The sequence below is a fragment of the Colius striatus genome, chromosome 2 (genome assembly GCF_028858725.1).
Source record: "Colius striatus isolate bColStr4 chromosome 2, bColStr4.1.hap1, whole genome shotgun sequence".
In the NCBI taxonomy this organism is placed as follows: domain Eukaryota; kingdom Metazoa; phylum Chordata; class Aves; order Coliiformes; family Coliidae; genus Colius; species Colius striatus.
The window spans coordinates 80,290,162-80,305,148 of record NC_084760.1 but is presented as its reverse complement, the minus strand read 5'-3'; the positions used below and the strand labels follow the sequence as shown (position 1 = coordinate 80,305,148).

The 14,987-nt window shown below is 39.2% G+C and overlaps 1 protein-coding gene across 2 annotated transcripts in view; it reads left to right on the top strand.

The window, feature by feature from the left end:
- The window catches only part of MOCS1 (molybdenum cofactor synthesis 1), a 31,748-nt gene that overhangs the window by 11,794 nt on the left and 4,967 nt on the right, over positions 1–14,987 (top strand). The window contains exons 4-10 of one of the 2 annotated variants that reach the window (XM_061991275.1): positions 4,669–4,833; positions 9,629–9,690; positions 10,990–11,101; positions 11,433–11,545; positions 12,357–12,467; positions 13,293–13,413; positions 14,882–14,929. In XM_061991275.1, the coding sequence (XP_061847259.1) occupies positions 4,669–4,833; positions 9,629–9,690; positions 10,990–11,101; positions 11,433–11,545; positions 12,357–12,467; positions 13,293–13,413; positions 14,882–14,929 (732 nt within the window). Of the gene's footprint in view, positions 1–4,668; positions 4,834–9,628; positions 9,691–10,989; positions 11,102–11,432; positions 11,546–12,356; positions 12,468–13,292; positions 13,414–14,881; positions 14,945–14,987 lie in introns of both variants that reach the window. The other variant, XM_061991276.1, reaches the window with a different exon arrangement.

Below are 14,987 nucleotides of genomic sequence, written 5' to 3'. Positions count from 1 at the left end.
ATTTTCTTTTGGATTTGGGGGGGAGGGGATGGTGTTTGGTGTTTTTTTTTCCTTAATAACTGATGTCATTTACTTGTCTGTGTTTAATAAGGAATGGTGAAAATGCCTCTGTTTTTACAGTTATTGATGAATGCTATTGCTTCAATGGAAGATAATTAGTGGATAATTTTTAGAAGTCTGCCTCCTTTGACTGGTGTTGTGTTGGCTGACTGTACCTGGTTTTACTTGATCCAGGTGCTTCTTTCTCTGTCCACAGTCTCAAGGGAGTGGAGCATCTCCCTTATGATGAAAGACTTGAGGGAGCTAGGGCTCTTTAGCTTGGGGAAGAGGAGACAGACGGATGACATAATGTTTACAATTATGTAAAGGGCAGGTGTCAGGAGACTGGAGCCAGGCTCTTCTCAACGATGTCCAGTGATAGGACAAGGGGCAATGGGTACAAGCTGGAACATAAGAGATTCCAAATAAAAATAAGGAAAAACTTCTTTGGATATTTAGGGCAAGGGAAGAATAGGGGCACGTTTCACATGTTCTTAGAGTGCCCAGATGGGTTGTGTAGTCCTCTTGTCTGGGGACATTCAAAACCCACCTGGATGAGTTCCTGAGTGACCTACCCTAGGTGGTCCTACTCTGGCGGGGGAGTTGGACTGGATGATATTTCAAAGTCCTTTCCAACCCTTAAGATTCTGTGATTCTATGACATTACAAGAGCTTTGTGTAGTGTATTAACAACTACACAACAACATAACAACTATTAACAACTAACAACTGCCCTTTGGTGTGTTGTAGGCAATTGAACTTGCTTGTTTCTGCACATGTGCTCTTATAAATACTGAAGACAAGAAAAGGTTAATACAGAAGGTAAAGATCTTGAAAGTAGAGTAGCTGCCTACTGGTACACTGAGCTTTGGGGCAGAAAATAGTTGGTCTGATTTGCAAGACCTTTATGATCTTTTCCAAAGGAAGCAGCAGAGCAGTACGTAAACCCTACCTGTTTATAGCTGGAAAAGGTATGGCTCAAGTGAGCTGGCTTGGGTCTCTTTGAACACTGATTGTGATGAGTCCTGAAACTGCACTAACTTCATTGTTTTGGAGCTCTGGAATATCATTCTGTAGGGTAGTTTATCAATACATGGTAGATTATTTTTTATTTAGGTCCAAGAGCGGTATATGCCTTTCCAGAGACCGGTTTCTTTCAAGAGGGCATTTCCTATTTCTGGTAATAATAGGTATAATTCTTTTTATTTAGCTTTTGCCAGCCAAAAGAGTGGCAGATTTATAAACCTGTTTGTATTTTAAAATACAATAAAGCTTTACAGTTCAACCTACAGTATTGGCATGAAAATGAAATCAACAATGTCATCAGTTCAGTGCAGAACTTTCTTTCCTAGTGTATGCACCTTTTTAATTTACCAGTGGTACCTAATGGCTTTTTATGCTCAGCACAGCTACTCTAATGCTGAGGGTGTAAGTTGAGTAGCCTGGGCACTGCAAAATAATTATTACATTACATTGCAATTCTGAAGGATTGTTATTGGAAGGGATGGAAAGCTTTTTGTTTGAGTATTTTTACAGATAGCATTCTCAAAGGCTTATTTCTGTATCTGAAAGAGTCCTACCTGTGTTCTTGTCCACAGCTGAACTTTGACAGATGTGTAGTGAACATTTTAATGGATGACAAGAGAGTAGTGATCTTGGGGTTAAAGGTAATGGATGTTAAGATGTATTAGTTTGTTCTGTCATGATTTTGTATTAGCATGGCTTGGGTTTTTTTCCTAAGGCATATTGACAGTAGGCAAGTTAAGTTTATAAACGTTTTTTTGTCTTCTCAGACTGTGCTGTTAACATTATGGTGCACAAGTTTGGGATCAAGTCTAAAAATGAAATAGATCACATGTAACAATTGTGGGAAAACTCATTGAAGGGAAAACAAGCCCAAAAATGTCTCTTGCAGGATTAGAGTTGGGCATCTTTATTTAATCCGTCTTAGTACAATGTACTGGTTTGGGCTGGTGTATCTCAGGTGCTGAATAGGGTTAAGATTCAAGTTAGGTTCATTTTCAGCAAAACTTTCTCTTAAGCATAAATAATCTATGAAATATCAGTAAAGCTCAAGAATATTAATGCTGGATTACTGTTATCTAAGTTAACTCAAGTTCAAACATGTCCAGGGAATTACTGAAAACGTGCGTTTGAAACTTTTCTGAAGCAGATGATAGTGGAATACAAAATCCATCTCCTTTGGGATACTCAAAAGTTTAAATTAGGACCAGATATAAACTCTGGGATAGCTGTTTATTATTAATATTCTGAGAAGCATACATCTCCACTGACAAATCATTTTCCGTGATGGGGAGAATGGATGGACAGATATTTGGGTGACTTTTTGTAACAACATATACATTTCAAGGTGGACTTGTTAACTTGTTAATTCATGTATTAGGAGACATACATGCTTTTTCTGGACTCAGAGAAAAATGTTTGAAGAATATGCAAGAACCTCACTTATTTAAGAAGATGCTCCTGATCCTAAAGGAAAATGTGAAAGGTTTTACTTGGAGGCTTGAGCCTAACAAGCTTTTAGCTTCATACTGTTCAATTACAGCTATTCAGTTACAGCATCTGTTCTGTTTTCTTTGGTGCTTGATAAGTTTTATCAGTTGCCTTTGCTTGTGCTGATTGTTGCTAAAGCAGTGGCCAGAGATCAGCAAACAGACAATACAGGTACAAGGTGATCTAGAAAGTTATGAAATCTCTTTAATCCCCTTTGAATTTAGAAGTCAACAACTCAAGAAACCACACAACTATGATTTTTTCACTTCTTAGCTTGTACAAATAAGGCAGAGTGTAGTAACTGGTCCTTTTTAACTTGTTGATGGTTAAGTCTTCATCTGTAATTTTTCAGAGTTGACATCCATCCAATTTGTTGTTAAAGGTGTTTCTGCATATTGGTATATTTCCATTGCCGCCTCCTGTATCTCCTGTCTGATGAGAAAGAAGTACAGGCAGCAGCTGTTACCAATACATCTGACCTAATCAGCTGGTGCTACTGGCTTTTAATTTTTCCATTTTAGGCTGCAGTGTAGCTTTGGTTTTATTCAACACCTTTATGTGTTTTGCATTTCTAGCCTGTATGGCAGCTCATCTTTTTTTCTCTTGTTAGGAGGCTGAGCATCTGTTGTGTTCAGAGGCTGTAAATAAAGTAGTGGTGTTCCTCTGGCTACAGTGTGTATCCTGTGCTCTTACAAAGACTGGGCTGGTAGTAGTAGCTAGTGTTAAATAATCTGTGGCAAACTTAGACCAATAGCACTCATCCTCTCGGCGGAGGTTATATCTGGTCAGTGGAGAGGATTTTGAGTGGTGAATGGCAGAAAAATCTAGTTCTTAGTAAAAACTGCTTTTTTTGTTGCAACTTCAGGTTCCAAATGTTTTCACAGAGCTCTTGATCATGTTGCAAAATGCTGCTGCTGTAAACTTCAGCATCTATGATGTGACCTGGCTTGACCCATCCCAGACTTTTGGGCCCAGCTTAGGGTGAATATTTTGAGAATAGCTGAGAAATGAGAAAAAAAGCAGGAGTAAAGCCCTTATCAACGTGAACTAATAGAGGTAAAACAGAGAAGGAAGAGGGGACTAGGAAATATTTGTGTTGTAATTAAAGCTGTCTCAAGAGTAAGGATTCTTCAAATATTTCTCAACTAATTAGGGTGGAGGCTATGAGAAAAGGGAGGAGGGAAAATAAGAAAATTACTTTGCAATGGCTCTGTTTCTGCAAGTGGTTTAGAAGGGTTTTTTTTACTATTTGTTATTGTACTGATAAGTTTGAAAGCCTGCCCTCTGGAGATCTGGCATGCTGAGGTTTTCTACATTTGGCTTATGAGGAGACATCTGTTTTATAAGTCTTAATCTCATTGTATTAACTGTTTCTTATGTGGCTTTCTTTTGTTAGCTGTTTTTAGTTTCTTGCATAAGCCCTCTTCAGTTGACTGGGCTTGCACTTCGTAATGGAAATATTTCAGTTGTCAAGCACAAGTATTTTGTCCCTTGGATGTTGTTGCCTTGGATTCTCTGTAACATCTAATATTGACCTTTTCTGTTTAGTTAGGAGTATATGTGGTATTTCTTTCAGCAGTTTAAAGTCATTACTGCTGGCAGCGACCACTGAGTTAGACCTGCTTCTTGGTAAAGCGTAGCAGGAAAAATGTTGCTAGGTAAATGCAACTAGTTCAGGTTGTCAAGTGTGAAGAGAATGGCTTGCTCCTCATTAGTGCAGAACACTGAATTTGGTTTGCAAAGCCAGATTGAGGAAAAGAAAGTAAACAAAATTAGAGACCTTCTTGCAAAGTTATTTACTCTGTAAGAAATGGAGGACAAAATTAGTGTGCATTTTCAATGTTCCTTATAACCAGTTTTACTTGCAATAAGCTACTGTCTTTCATACTCTTTGAAGTGAATTTGTGCTGAAATGAGTCTCTCAAAACTAATGCAGCTGAAAGATGACTGAAGTGTTGAAATGTCCATGTTTTCCTCACACCCTCAGTGATATTTTTTTGAATTTTTCACAAATGTTCTTTTGGGTTTTCTCTGTTGAATTGCTTCTTGAATTCTGCTTCTTAGTGATACTTCTAAGAATTACTTACTATTTCTTTTTACTTTTTGTTTTCCTAGGTCAACTGCACAAGATTGAAGGGCTGAAAACCATTGCTGTCACAACCAACGGGATCAACTTAACCAGGTTGCTGCCCCGTCTGAAGGAGGCGGGGCTGAATGCCATTAACATTAGTCTGGATACTTTAGTCCCAGCTAAATTTGAGTTCATTGTCCGGAGGAAAGGTACACACCTGTCTTCTAAGGCAACTGTGCTAATACTTGGAATAATGTTGTGAGTTGTTTGGTATGTTTTCACACACAGCTATTCTGGGAGGGGAGTGAATTGCTATCCTTCTGAGGCTAGAGAAACTAGTCTATACTAACATTTGATAGTGACTCTCCTTTTTACAACCTTTAGGCAGGTAGAGCACCTTTAGTTGGAGTTGGTGGAGTAGAAAGTGCTCAATTTGCCACAGTCAGTGGGGCTGTGTCTGCAGCTGCTAGTAACTGTCTGTTTACTAGATATCTAAAAGACTCTCCAAACCTTCTATTGATCTTATGTGCTGCTCTTCTTTAGGACTGTTGAAAAAAACAGATGTTCCTGCTGTAGAAGTCTAGGACTATGACACCACGGGAACTGAACTTCTTGTCAAAAGTAGTGTCAGTTTCTGGAAGTTATATTTTGGGAATGGTAGCAGTGGTCTCTTTCATGGTTAGTGATGTTTCCTATTTCTACTGCTTTTTAGTTGGAATAAACATAAACTGTGCCTGAGGTCACTTGAGGAGTGCTAGCTTTGTAACTTCTCTGACTTGATATAGTTAATTCCAGAGTTTCAAAAATGCTTGAATGTGCCCAGTGTTACAGGTTCTTGTTTAAATTAATCCTGAAACTCATTGTGAAGTTCAGCTTCACAGTTGGGCTTCCAATTTAAAAGTGATTTGATCTTGTATCATTCCATTTCTGTCCAGTTTTGGAATTTTGGCAGTCTGTGAACGTTTAATCAGACAAAACCTCCAAGTTCCACTAGATGGTGCAACAGTGCAAGATAAATGTCAGGAAAGGGATGTGGAAATCTGGGATGCTGTGAGGTGTAGAAATCTGGGATGTCTTGAGAAGTAATTTAAATGTTTTAATCACACTACTATCAATTCAAAGTTCTGCTGACAGGTGCAGAAAGCTGTCTCTCTGGGAGTTCAGGTTTCTACATCGTGTTGCAGAAGTTGGTTCTTGTCAAATCTGACTGGAGTGTTATCCTTCTAGTATAGGCTGTTGTATTAATCTGGTTGTGTCATGGCATAGTTGTCTGAGAAGTATCTGGGAGTATCTAATCACAAGCAGGTGTTGACTATGCTTTCCTTCTGCTCTCTGTATTTGAATATTACCTGGTTTGTGACATTCACTCAAAACAAGCCCTTTTGTGTGCTACTGAAGGGGCAAACCTGATCCTCCAGCTTCCTGAGTTATGTGGCCACAGCTCTTCGTATCTGATGGAAGGCTGTTAGGAATGTGTTGCTTATAAAGTAAACTAAAAGTTATTGGGGAATGAGGGTAATTTTTATTTATATTAATATTCTCTCCTTCCTTTAAATAGAGAAATTGCTCAGTTGAGTAGCATAGACAATGAACAAAGAAGTTTCTATGACTCAATATTTTTAAAGAGAACAGTCTCCAAATCATAGATAATTTTTTTAAAGTGGAGATCAAGTAAAAATAGTAACACTGAGCTGGATGTTTTTCTTTTTTTAAGGGCTGAAACTATGTAAAAATCCTCTTTTTTTTTTTAATTGTTCTTGAGGGTTTTTTATTTAATAGGAGAGTTCCAAGTATGGAATGAGCAGAGAATAAAGTGCCTACCCTACTGTACTACCCTGTCTCCCGTTGGCAGTTCCAGAGGCGACGAGATATAGCTCTGTTAAGGTGAGAGGGATTCCCAGTTTTAGACTTCTTCAGGCTGGTAACTTCTGTGGAAAGTAAAGGTGGCATCTGATTCTGGAGCTAACCAAGAACTCAGGAAACTTAGAATCCATGTTTCTGCTCTTCTAGAAACTCATTCTAGGGAATTAAGAACAGGCTGGAATTTTGTTTTGTTGCAAGTGACCTGCATTACACATGTGTTTATTGCCAAATGGTTGAGGTAGAGGGACTGTGAGATGATCAGAGATTTCACTGATGTATGAAAACACATTAGAAGACCATATTTCTGCTTCTCCTCATCTACCATGTTCTAAAGGATAAACAAATGGAAAGCACTTTCTTGCAGGTAGCTGGTCTAATTTCACAGCTTGTCCCTTCTTTTTTTGTACAAAGAAAATGAGAAAATACTGGACTGTAATTGAATCATTAAACATTGGCTTGAAGTCCTCCTTCTTGTAAGGATTAAATGTTGGGAGGTGGTATTCCACATAGGACTGTTGTACATTTATCTAAGGTTCTCTGTGCTTTAAAGTTGGCTTAAAGTTGTGTTTTCACAATAAACCTAAAATGATGAAAATACTGAAATTTTCATTGGGTGGAAGAACAGAAGAGGGCATTTTGAAATGTCAGACAAAAACTTTGAGAACTTCTAAGCCTTGACAATATTTCCTGACACAATGGCATCTAGTATTCATTTCTGCTCTCATGTTTTGAAATGGTTCGGCTTTATTGTTTTTGTTGTTCCGTTACCACACAACAACTTTGATCTAGAAGGGACATTTCAAGAAGTATGGCAATACAAATGAACTTGTAAGAGCTTTCCATAAAGAGAAAACAGAAAACAGTTAACATCAAAACATGGAATGCAGTTGTGTTTTTTTTTAACTGCAAGAGACTTTATTTTTAAATAATCACCCTGCCCCCTCGTAGCTGTTGTTCATCAGAATAACTTACTTGTTTTTGTTTTCTGTAGCAACTTTTGATAGTTGTTTAAACCACAGTCTTGTGCCAGCATGGCAGGAGGTAAGAGGCAGTTCTAGGAAAGGCAACCTGTAATCGTGTTCCATGTCTCTGCAGCAGACTGAGCCCAAGCATGCGAGTATTCAAACCTGTGGAGTTCTGGATCTGCTACTTGCTAGTCGTCACTCCCTGGCCTTTTTAGTTAATGTCAGTTTCAACTTTCTATAATCCCAAAGTCACACATAAGGTTTTCTGAGCTGTCACAGAACTTTTTGCTCCCATTCCTGGCTCACTGAGCTGCTTACAGCAATGTATCATTGTATATGTTACTGCATTCAGCCTGCAAACTTGCTTAATTGGGAAGAAAGGTGCCACTAGTGCAGCAGACTTCCTGGACACCTGCAAAACAGGTGGGTGGTGAAAGATGACTAGACTTCAAGCAGTTCAAACAGTTGCTTGCAAGAGTTACTTCACTATCTTCTCTTCGCTCTTCACTTGTCTTTTTGTTGCCAGGACTACCATTAGGACTGGCTTATAAAATGCTTTGCATCATCTGCTTTCCTGTGTCCATGCTTTATAATGCCTTTACCAGCCAGAAAGCAGTTAAAGTTGTGTCCCTGCTTTATTTTTTCTGATACAAACCACATCCAAATATCAAGTATGGACAGAGTATTATTGAGTTATTTTTCACTTCTGGGAAAGCATCTACACGTTAATGAGCATATGATCTCTTCACTGGAGAATGAGATTTAAGTAGGGAAGAGATAGGGAAAGGAGGGTGATAAACCTACACTGAAAAACATATGACAAGGAACAGCACAGAGAGATTGCCAGCACAAACTTCTGGAAGGTACTGTCCTTTTGCTATCATGTGTGAAGTATCTGCTGTTGAAGCCAGCAGCTTTGAAAGAAAGAGCTGTCTCATACAGTGTTTGGTCTATCATGTTCAGTCTATCATATCAGTTGAATATGCAAAATAGGAAAAGAACTTTATCTCTCCTGCCCTCTCAGGTACTAGTCTTTCAGAAACATGGTGCTAGCAGCTGAACACACTCTACCCAGAATGAAATGCCTATCCAGAGCTCCAGAGCTGCTTGTTCCGCTCTTGTTACTATTACCTTGTTTCTCTGCCGGCTGAGTGTGACACAGGGGAGGAGTAATACGTTGAATCTAAAATTGATATCTTGATGAAGGGTCTGTATTTAAAGTTGACAGAAGATGCAGCTTGAATGAGATGATTAAGAAGCTTTCCTAAAGGCATTTGGAATTCCAAAATTGCATTGTTGCTTTCTTTTTCTTCCAAATTTAGGAAGTACATGTAGAGATGAAGAAAGTTACCCTAAATTAACTATATATCTGTGTCTGGGAGCAGCTGACGAGTGTAGGCTACACTAAATCATAGGGTGAGGCTGGGCACTTCATTCCTTGAAGTCACTGCAGTTTTTAACGTCTTTCATTTGGTTTCAAGGGTCAAAGACCAATTCCATTGCTTTCTTAAGTGCTCTAATCCCCCCACTGCATTATTGTCACCAATCTCTCATTTAGTCAGAAAAACATTGATTCTGTAAAACGCTGCCTGTGATCTTCAAACTAATAACCAGTAGCTTTGGGAAGCCAGTTACATCTGTAGCCAGGGGTGAACAGGGAATCAAGGGGTTTTTGTTTGTTCCTAACCCAAATTTCCTCCACTCACACTTTAGAAAGATCCTTTTAAAATTCACTATCTGACTTGGAAGACTGAGGTTCTCCCATTTTATTGAAGACATGTGCCATCGAATAAACATGATTATTCTTTCTTTGTTGCATCTGCAGACAGTTCACAAATGCTTTCTGGTCCCTTTAAGAGGAGCTTAACACAAGGCAAAACTGATGTATGGGGAAGTAGAAAATCATATCCTAATGACAAATGTGTGTTCAAAGATGCAGAAAAGTATACCAGTTTTTTTTATTACACAGATACCAGTTAGAAAGATTGACCTAGGCAGGCTTTGGGGGGTATATGTTTAAAATTGAAGTCTCATTACTTACAGCTCATCTTACTTGCAGCCCTGTTGGCTGAATCAGATTGGATTTTATTTGCCATCTTATTGTCTTGTACTTAACTTTCTTTTGCCTTCAATTTTTAAATAAAATTTTATTATTATTATTCTTTTTATATCATAGGCTTTCACAAGGTGATGGAAGGAATCCACAAAGCCACTGAACTCGGCTACCGTCCTGTCAAGGTAAGGCTGGTGTTTATTTACTCTTTTACTGTTATGGTTTACCATAAATTGTGATAAAAGATACAGCCCACCTGATGAGGAAGTTATTATTCCCCCCTCTCATCCCCATGAATAAATTTTGATAAAACTGAAGAAAACTGAAAATCTGGTCAAGAGGTACTGAGGGGAATGCGTATTATCTCCTTTTCACAGCTGAGGGGGCAGATCCACACTGTCAGCCTGTGGATTGCCTGGCTACAGGGTGGTCCTTCTCTGTGCTTGCCTCTCCCTGCCCCCTCTATTGATCTGGCACTTGTCTGACCCATCTGTGAACTTAGGCAAGGATGTCAACAGGCAGAAAACTACCCTACAGAAAGACATCAGTTTTCTCCTGGTTTATTTCCTTCAGCTGCTCACAGCAGACTGATAAGTGCCTGTGTGAGAGAGAGGGAAAGGGAGTCCTTTGGGAGTGCAGGTAGACTAACTCAGCTGTAACATGAAACTTCACCCTAACTCAGCTGTTTGCAGTTCTGAAGCTGCGGTTCTCTTCAGTTTCACCAACGTTTAGAATGATCTGTTATGTGTAAGTGGTTTAGGCTATTATAGAGCTATGAAAAACACTTGAAATTAAACAGGCTTTCCTGGAAGATCTTAAAAATCATGATATACAAGGACATGTACTAGGATATAGAAGTCTGCCTTGCTAACAGGGAATGTTTTAGCAAATGCTCAGCTGTCTGTTGTCCTTCAGATAAAGCACAGGGAACCTGAAGCTCTGCTGTAAATATTGTTTATGAGGAATGTGCGGAAAACTCAGCTTTCCCCTCTCTTTGGAGGAAGGCAGAGCTAGGCATCCTGCGGCCTGTGGTTATGGAGCGTGCTGTGAATGCTTCCTGGTCTGAGGAACTTGGTTATGATCTGCCATAAAGAGTGCAATAGAAGGTACTCTGCCAAGTACTTTTACAAAAGCCATACAACATAGGGACTAGAGAGCGGAGATGCCATTTTAGACACTAAAAACTGCCATACTGTAGATAAGACAATGTCTTTGTTATCTAGCTTTCCTTAGTTTTCCACTTCCAATTTCCGTGGAAGCAAGGCAACTTTAATATCTTTAGTTAGGTTGGATGCCAAAATGTACAGGTAAATGTGGCAGAAATTATCATCTATACTGTTTCAATCCTGCCAATTTGTCTCATCATCTTTTCTTTCAAAAAACAAAGCATTCTTTATGTTGCCTTCTGGAGGGACTGTGAAAACTTGTGTAAGAAGGAAGTCATACTCATGCTCACTAAATACAGGTGTCTGCCTCTCCTGCAGGTAAACTGCGTAGTGATGCGAGGCTTGAATGAGGATGAACTGCTGGGCTTCGTGGATTTCACAAAGGATCTGCCCCTCGATGTTCGGTTCATAGAATACATGCCCTTTGATGGTAAGCAATCCTGCTTTGAGGTTCTTCATGGCGTAGAGTATATCTGGAACACGGGTGAACCTGGCTGGTGATTATTCAACTTGTGGGCTTGTCTCTGGAAGTTTTGGTGAGCTCTTCTGGGGAATTTGGAATTGCCATAAGTTTTACATTGTATCTTTTGTAGCTTATATATCTTCCCTGGATAAGCTGGAGAAGGATTAGTAGCAAGAGTAGTTGGGGCTGGGACACCTACTGGGTGTCTGAGATATATGGAGAATGTAAAAGTGGTTCTCCTGCTAATTAAAAAAATAAAATCCACAGTCTAAAGTTAAACTGTTTTTTTTAATTCTAGGCAATAAGTGGAACTTCAAGAAGATGGTGAGCTACAAAGAAATGCTTGATACAATTAAACAACGATGGCCTGAATTGGAGAAATTGCCCTGTGAAGCTTCCAGCACAGCCAAGGTGGGCTTAGACAAAGAATCACAGAATCTTAAGGGTTGGAAGGGACCTCGAAAGATCATCCATTCCAAACCCCCCTGCCAGAGCAGGGCTGCCTAGAGTAGGTCACACAGGACCTCATCCAGGTGGGTTTTGAATGTCCCCAGAGAAGGAGACTCCACACACAACCTATCTGGGCAGCCTAAGAACATGTGAAATGTGCTCCTATTCTTCCCCTGCCCTAAATCCTTGAATTATCCCAAGTTCAGTATTTATGTTTGACAAAGTAAAAAATACTCAATGCAGTACTTTGGGACTTTGATCAAGCTGCATGCATGTGGTTCAACTCATAGTAAATCACCAGTTACAAGCTTTACTTTTAGAAATACAATGCATTTACTACATGCATCAGTGAGATACAAAGAACAGCAGGCTTGTATCCTCTGCAGCTTTTGAAACTTTTGTCAGTGTGTGTCTATGACTGCACATTTACAAGCCTGATGAAGCAGTTTTTCAGTGAAATAACAATATTGCTTAAAAGTGGAGTGTTACCTAGGGGTTTTCTAGCCTAGTCTGTGGCTTGTGGCTGCCCACGTAAGAACATGCCTACTGGCATCACCTGTCCATTGATAACTACAAAAGCAAACGTTTGACAAATTTGGATTTCCAGGAACAGGGCAGAATAGACTAGAACACCTGACAAGTCTGGCTTTGGGCTTTTTTTTCTTTCACGTGACCTTAGAACTGAAGAGAATCTGTGTTAAAATGTCAATTTAGTGGAACTCTAAAAATGAGTCTATATTTGACTTCTTTTCTCTCTTCTGCATTTCTTTAGAGTTACAAGGTGCCAAATTTCCAGGGACAAATCAGCTTTATCACCTCCATGTCAGAGCACTTCTGCAGTTCCTGCAATCGGCTGAGGATAACAGCAGATGGGAACCTAAAGGTTAGTGATGAACATGATTCTGTTTGCTTTCATACAGCCAAAGTAGTGTTAAAATTCTTCCCCCTTAAAAGTAGCTGGGATATAAAATAGGATTGGAAGATGCATAATTATTACCAGCTAACTCTTGTTTATCTATCTTGACGCATTCCTGTTCAGGCGTGTTGGGCTATTAGGAAGATATTACATCACCTTCTTTTGGTTTCTCTGGTTTGCTAACATAGTTAACCTCAGTGGTAAAACATGGTTGCAAAGCCAGTAAGTATAAACATTTATTTTAATCTTTGATTCAAGATCATCTTAAACATGTGACAAGCAGATGATTTCCAATTAGCAAAGGATCCAAGCAGCTGTGAGAGCTTGGCTTTTGTGTTCCATGAGGATCCTGTCTTGTTTCACCAAACATCTTCTTGCAACTCTTCTCCTTCAAGAGCAGCCTATACATTTGCTCCACGTCTGCAGAAAAGGGAGGGATAACCATTTCTTGCCACGTTGAAATTGGCTGTCTCTGGAGGAAAATTCAAGTTTTCAATTAAAAATTGGCATTTAGGCATTGTCACCTGATGTTGACAACAGCTGTGCTGCTGTCTAAGTTCAGATGACTGAGGCAGCCTGAAGGACCAATGAGCTTATTAGGTTGCATAAATGTCCCAGGCTGTTTCTATGTGTGTGTACATGAAGGGAGTTAAAGAAAACAATCTCCATAAACGTTCTCTTTCTTCAGTAGGCTAGGCCTCTTCAAAACTCTTTACTCTGAGGTTAGTATGAAATACTTGTAAAAGACCTTTATTCTTTTTCATCTCTTTTCTTTCCTTGGATTGGCTGCAGGTGTGCCTTTTTGGGAATTCAGAAGTGTCCTTGAGAGATCACCTACGGTCGGGAGCCTCAGAGGAAGAGTTGATTCAAATCATTGGAGCAGCAGTGGGCAGAAAAAAGAAACAGCATGCTGGTATGTTTGTTGTACCTCAGAAATAACAGCAGTGACTAGGAAAAACAATGTCCTGGTACTGCGATGAAGAGCATTGGATTGACAAGGGAAAGACAGAAGGAAAAACTTCTTCAATGAGCTGCATTAATTGAGGAAAATTGGAAATTAATTTTCTCATTTGATGAGTATTGTCTGGTAGAAAGCTGGTAACATCCTAGTCCTGCAGTTACTCCAAAATCTGGATGTCAGTTTTGAGTCTGCTAACCTTCCATGTGAGCTAGCATCCAAACCACCTAAAAGTCTTTCAGATTGACTTTTGTCTTCAAATAGATGCAAATACCACTGCTCAGGATAACAACAGTGAAACTTAAGCTGAGCAAAAATCAAGGGATGTACTGGATCTCTGTTTTTCTTAAAATTAGTTTGCTGTAAAATAAGTACTAAATTTGAGCTGTTGATCCAGCTACTGCATTAACACATTTTTATAAGTGACAAATCTCTTTTTTGAGTATGCAGAAATTTGTGGCCACTCATCTAGTGCTCAGCATAAGGTCAAGACAGAAGGTCTGTGATGATGCAGTCACATTGTCAGGCTGTATTAGTCTTTTCTGAATTTATATTGATATAAACTGTGTTTCAGTCACATCTGAACCTAACCTTACATTTTCATAATCTGGCTGCAGCTGGGAATGCTGACCTCTTGTACATAGACTGGCTTTTTATGATTATGGAATAGTTGCCTTTACACTAAAAGTATGTTTTGACCTTTTTGTTTTCTTGCAAATTCTGCCAGATTACTAACAGTTGGTTTTACCCTTTTTCATGATGCGTAAAACAGATTTAAAGGAAGCTTCTAAATCTAAGCATAGACTAACTGGCAAAGTACATTGGTCTGACCCAGATAAAATGAAACATAAGGGAAAAGAGCGAAAGGATTGGTTTCTTTTCTCCTAGGCCATTCAGTTCAGAATTTCAGATTTGGGAAAGTGGAAGGGTAGTGTTTTTCCCTCTCTGGTGAAGGCATTTTGCCATCAGCAGCACTCACACAACACTGTCTTTTTCTTCCTCCAATTTGTGTTAATCCTGGTGTTGTCCCTTCTGTGACTGGACCTCTTTGAACTGGAACACTGTTAACAGCTTATCCCATAGAACCAGTACAGTTAAACACTGTTGTTAAGAAACAAGATAATCCCATGTTTTTTGAATAGTAAGTAGACTGTAATTCAGGTTATGAAAAGCTTTCTGGGAAAGGGCTCTAAAGTGGGGTAGCTGCATAGCAGCTGGATGTTTGGAGACTGTATCAGCTGTGCTTTTAAATAATACCATGCTAGATGACCCCTCCTCCAGCTCCCTCTGTCATCACTGAGCTTTAGTTTTCCTAGCATGCAGGTTGCACTGTGAAGAGCAGAAAACTTAAGTATATAAACCAGATGCATGACTTAAAACCTGAAAAGCTAGGATTTTTATGTGTTCCTTATTTTATTTCTAGGCATGTTTAACATTTCCCAGATGAAAAACCGGCCAATGATCCTGATTGGTGGGTGACAAATCAGTACGTAATAAACATACAATGATTTTGTTTGGTTTTTGTCTTT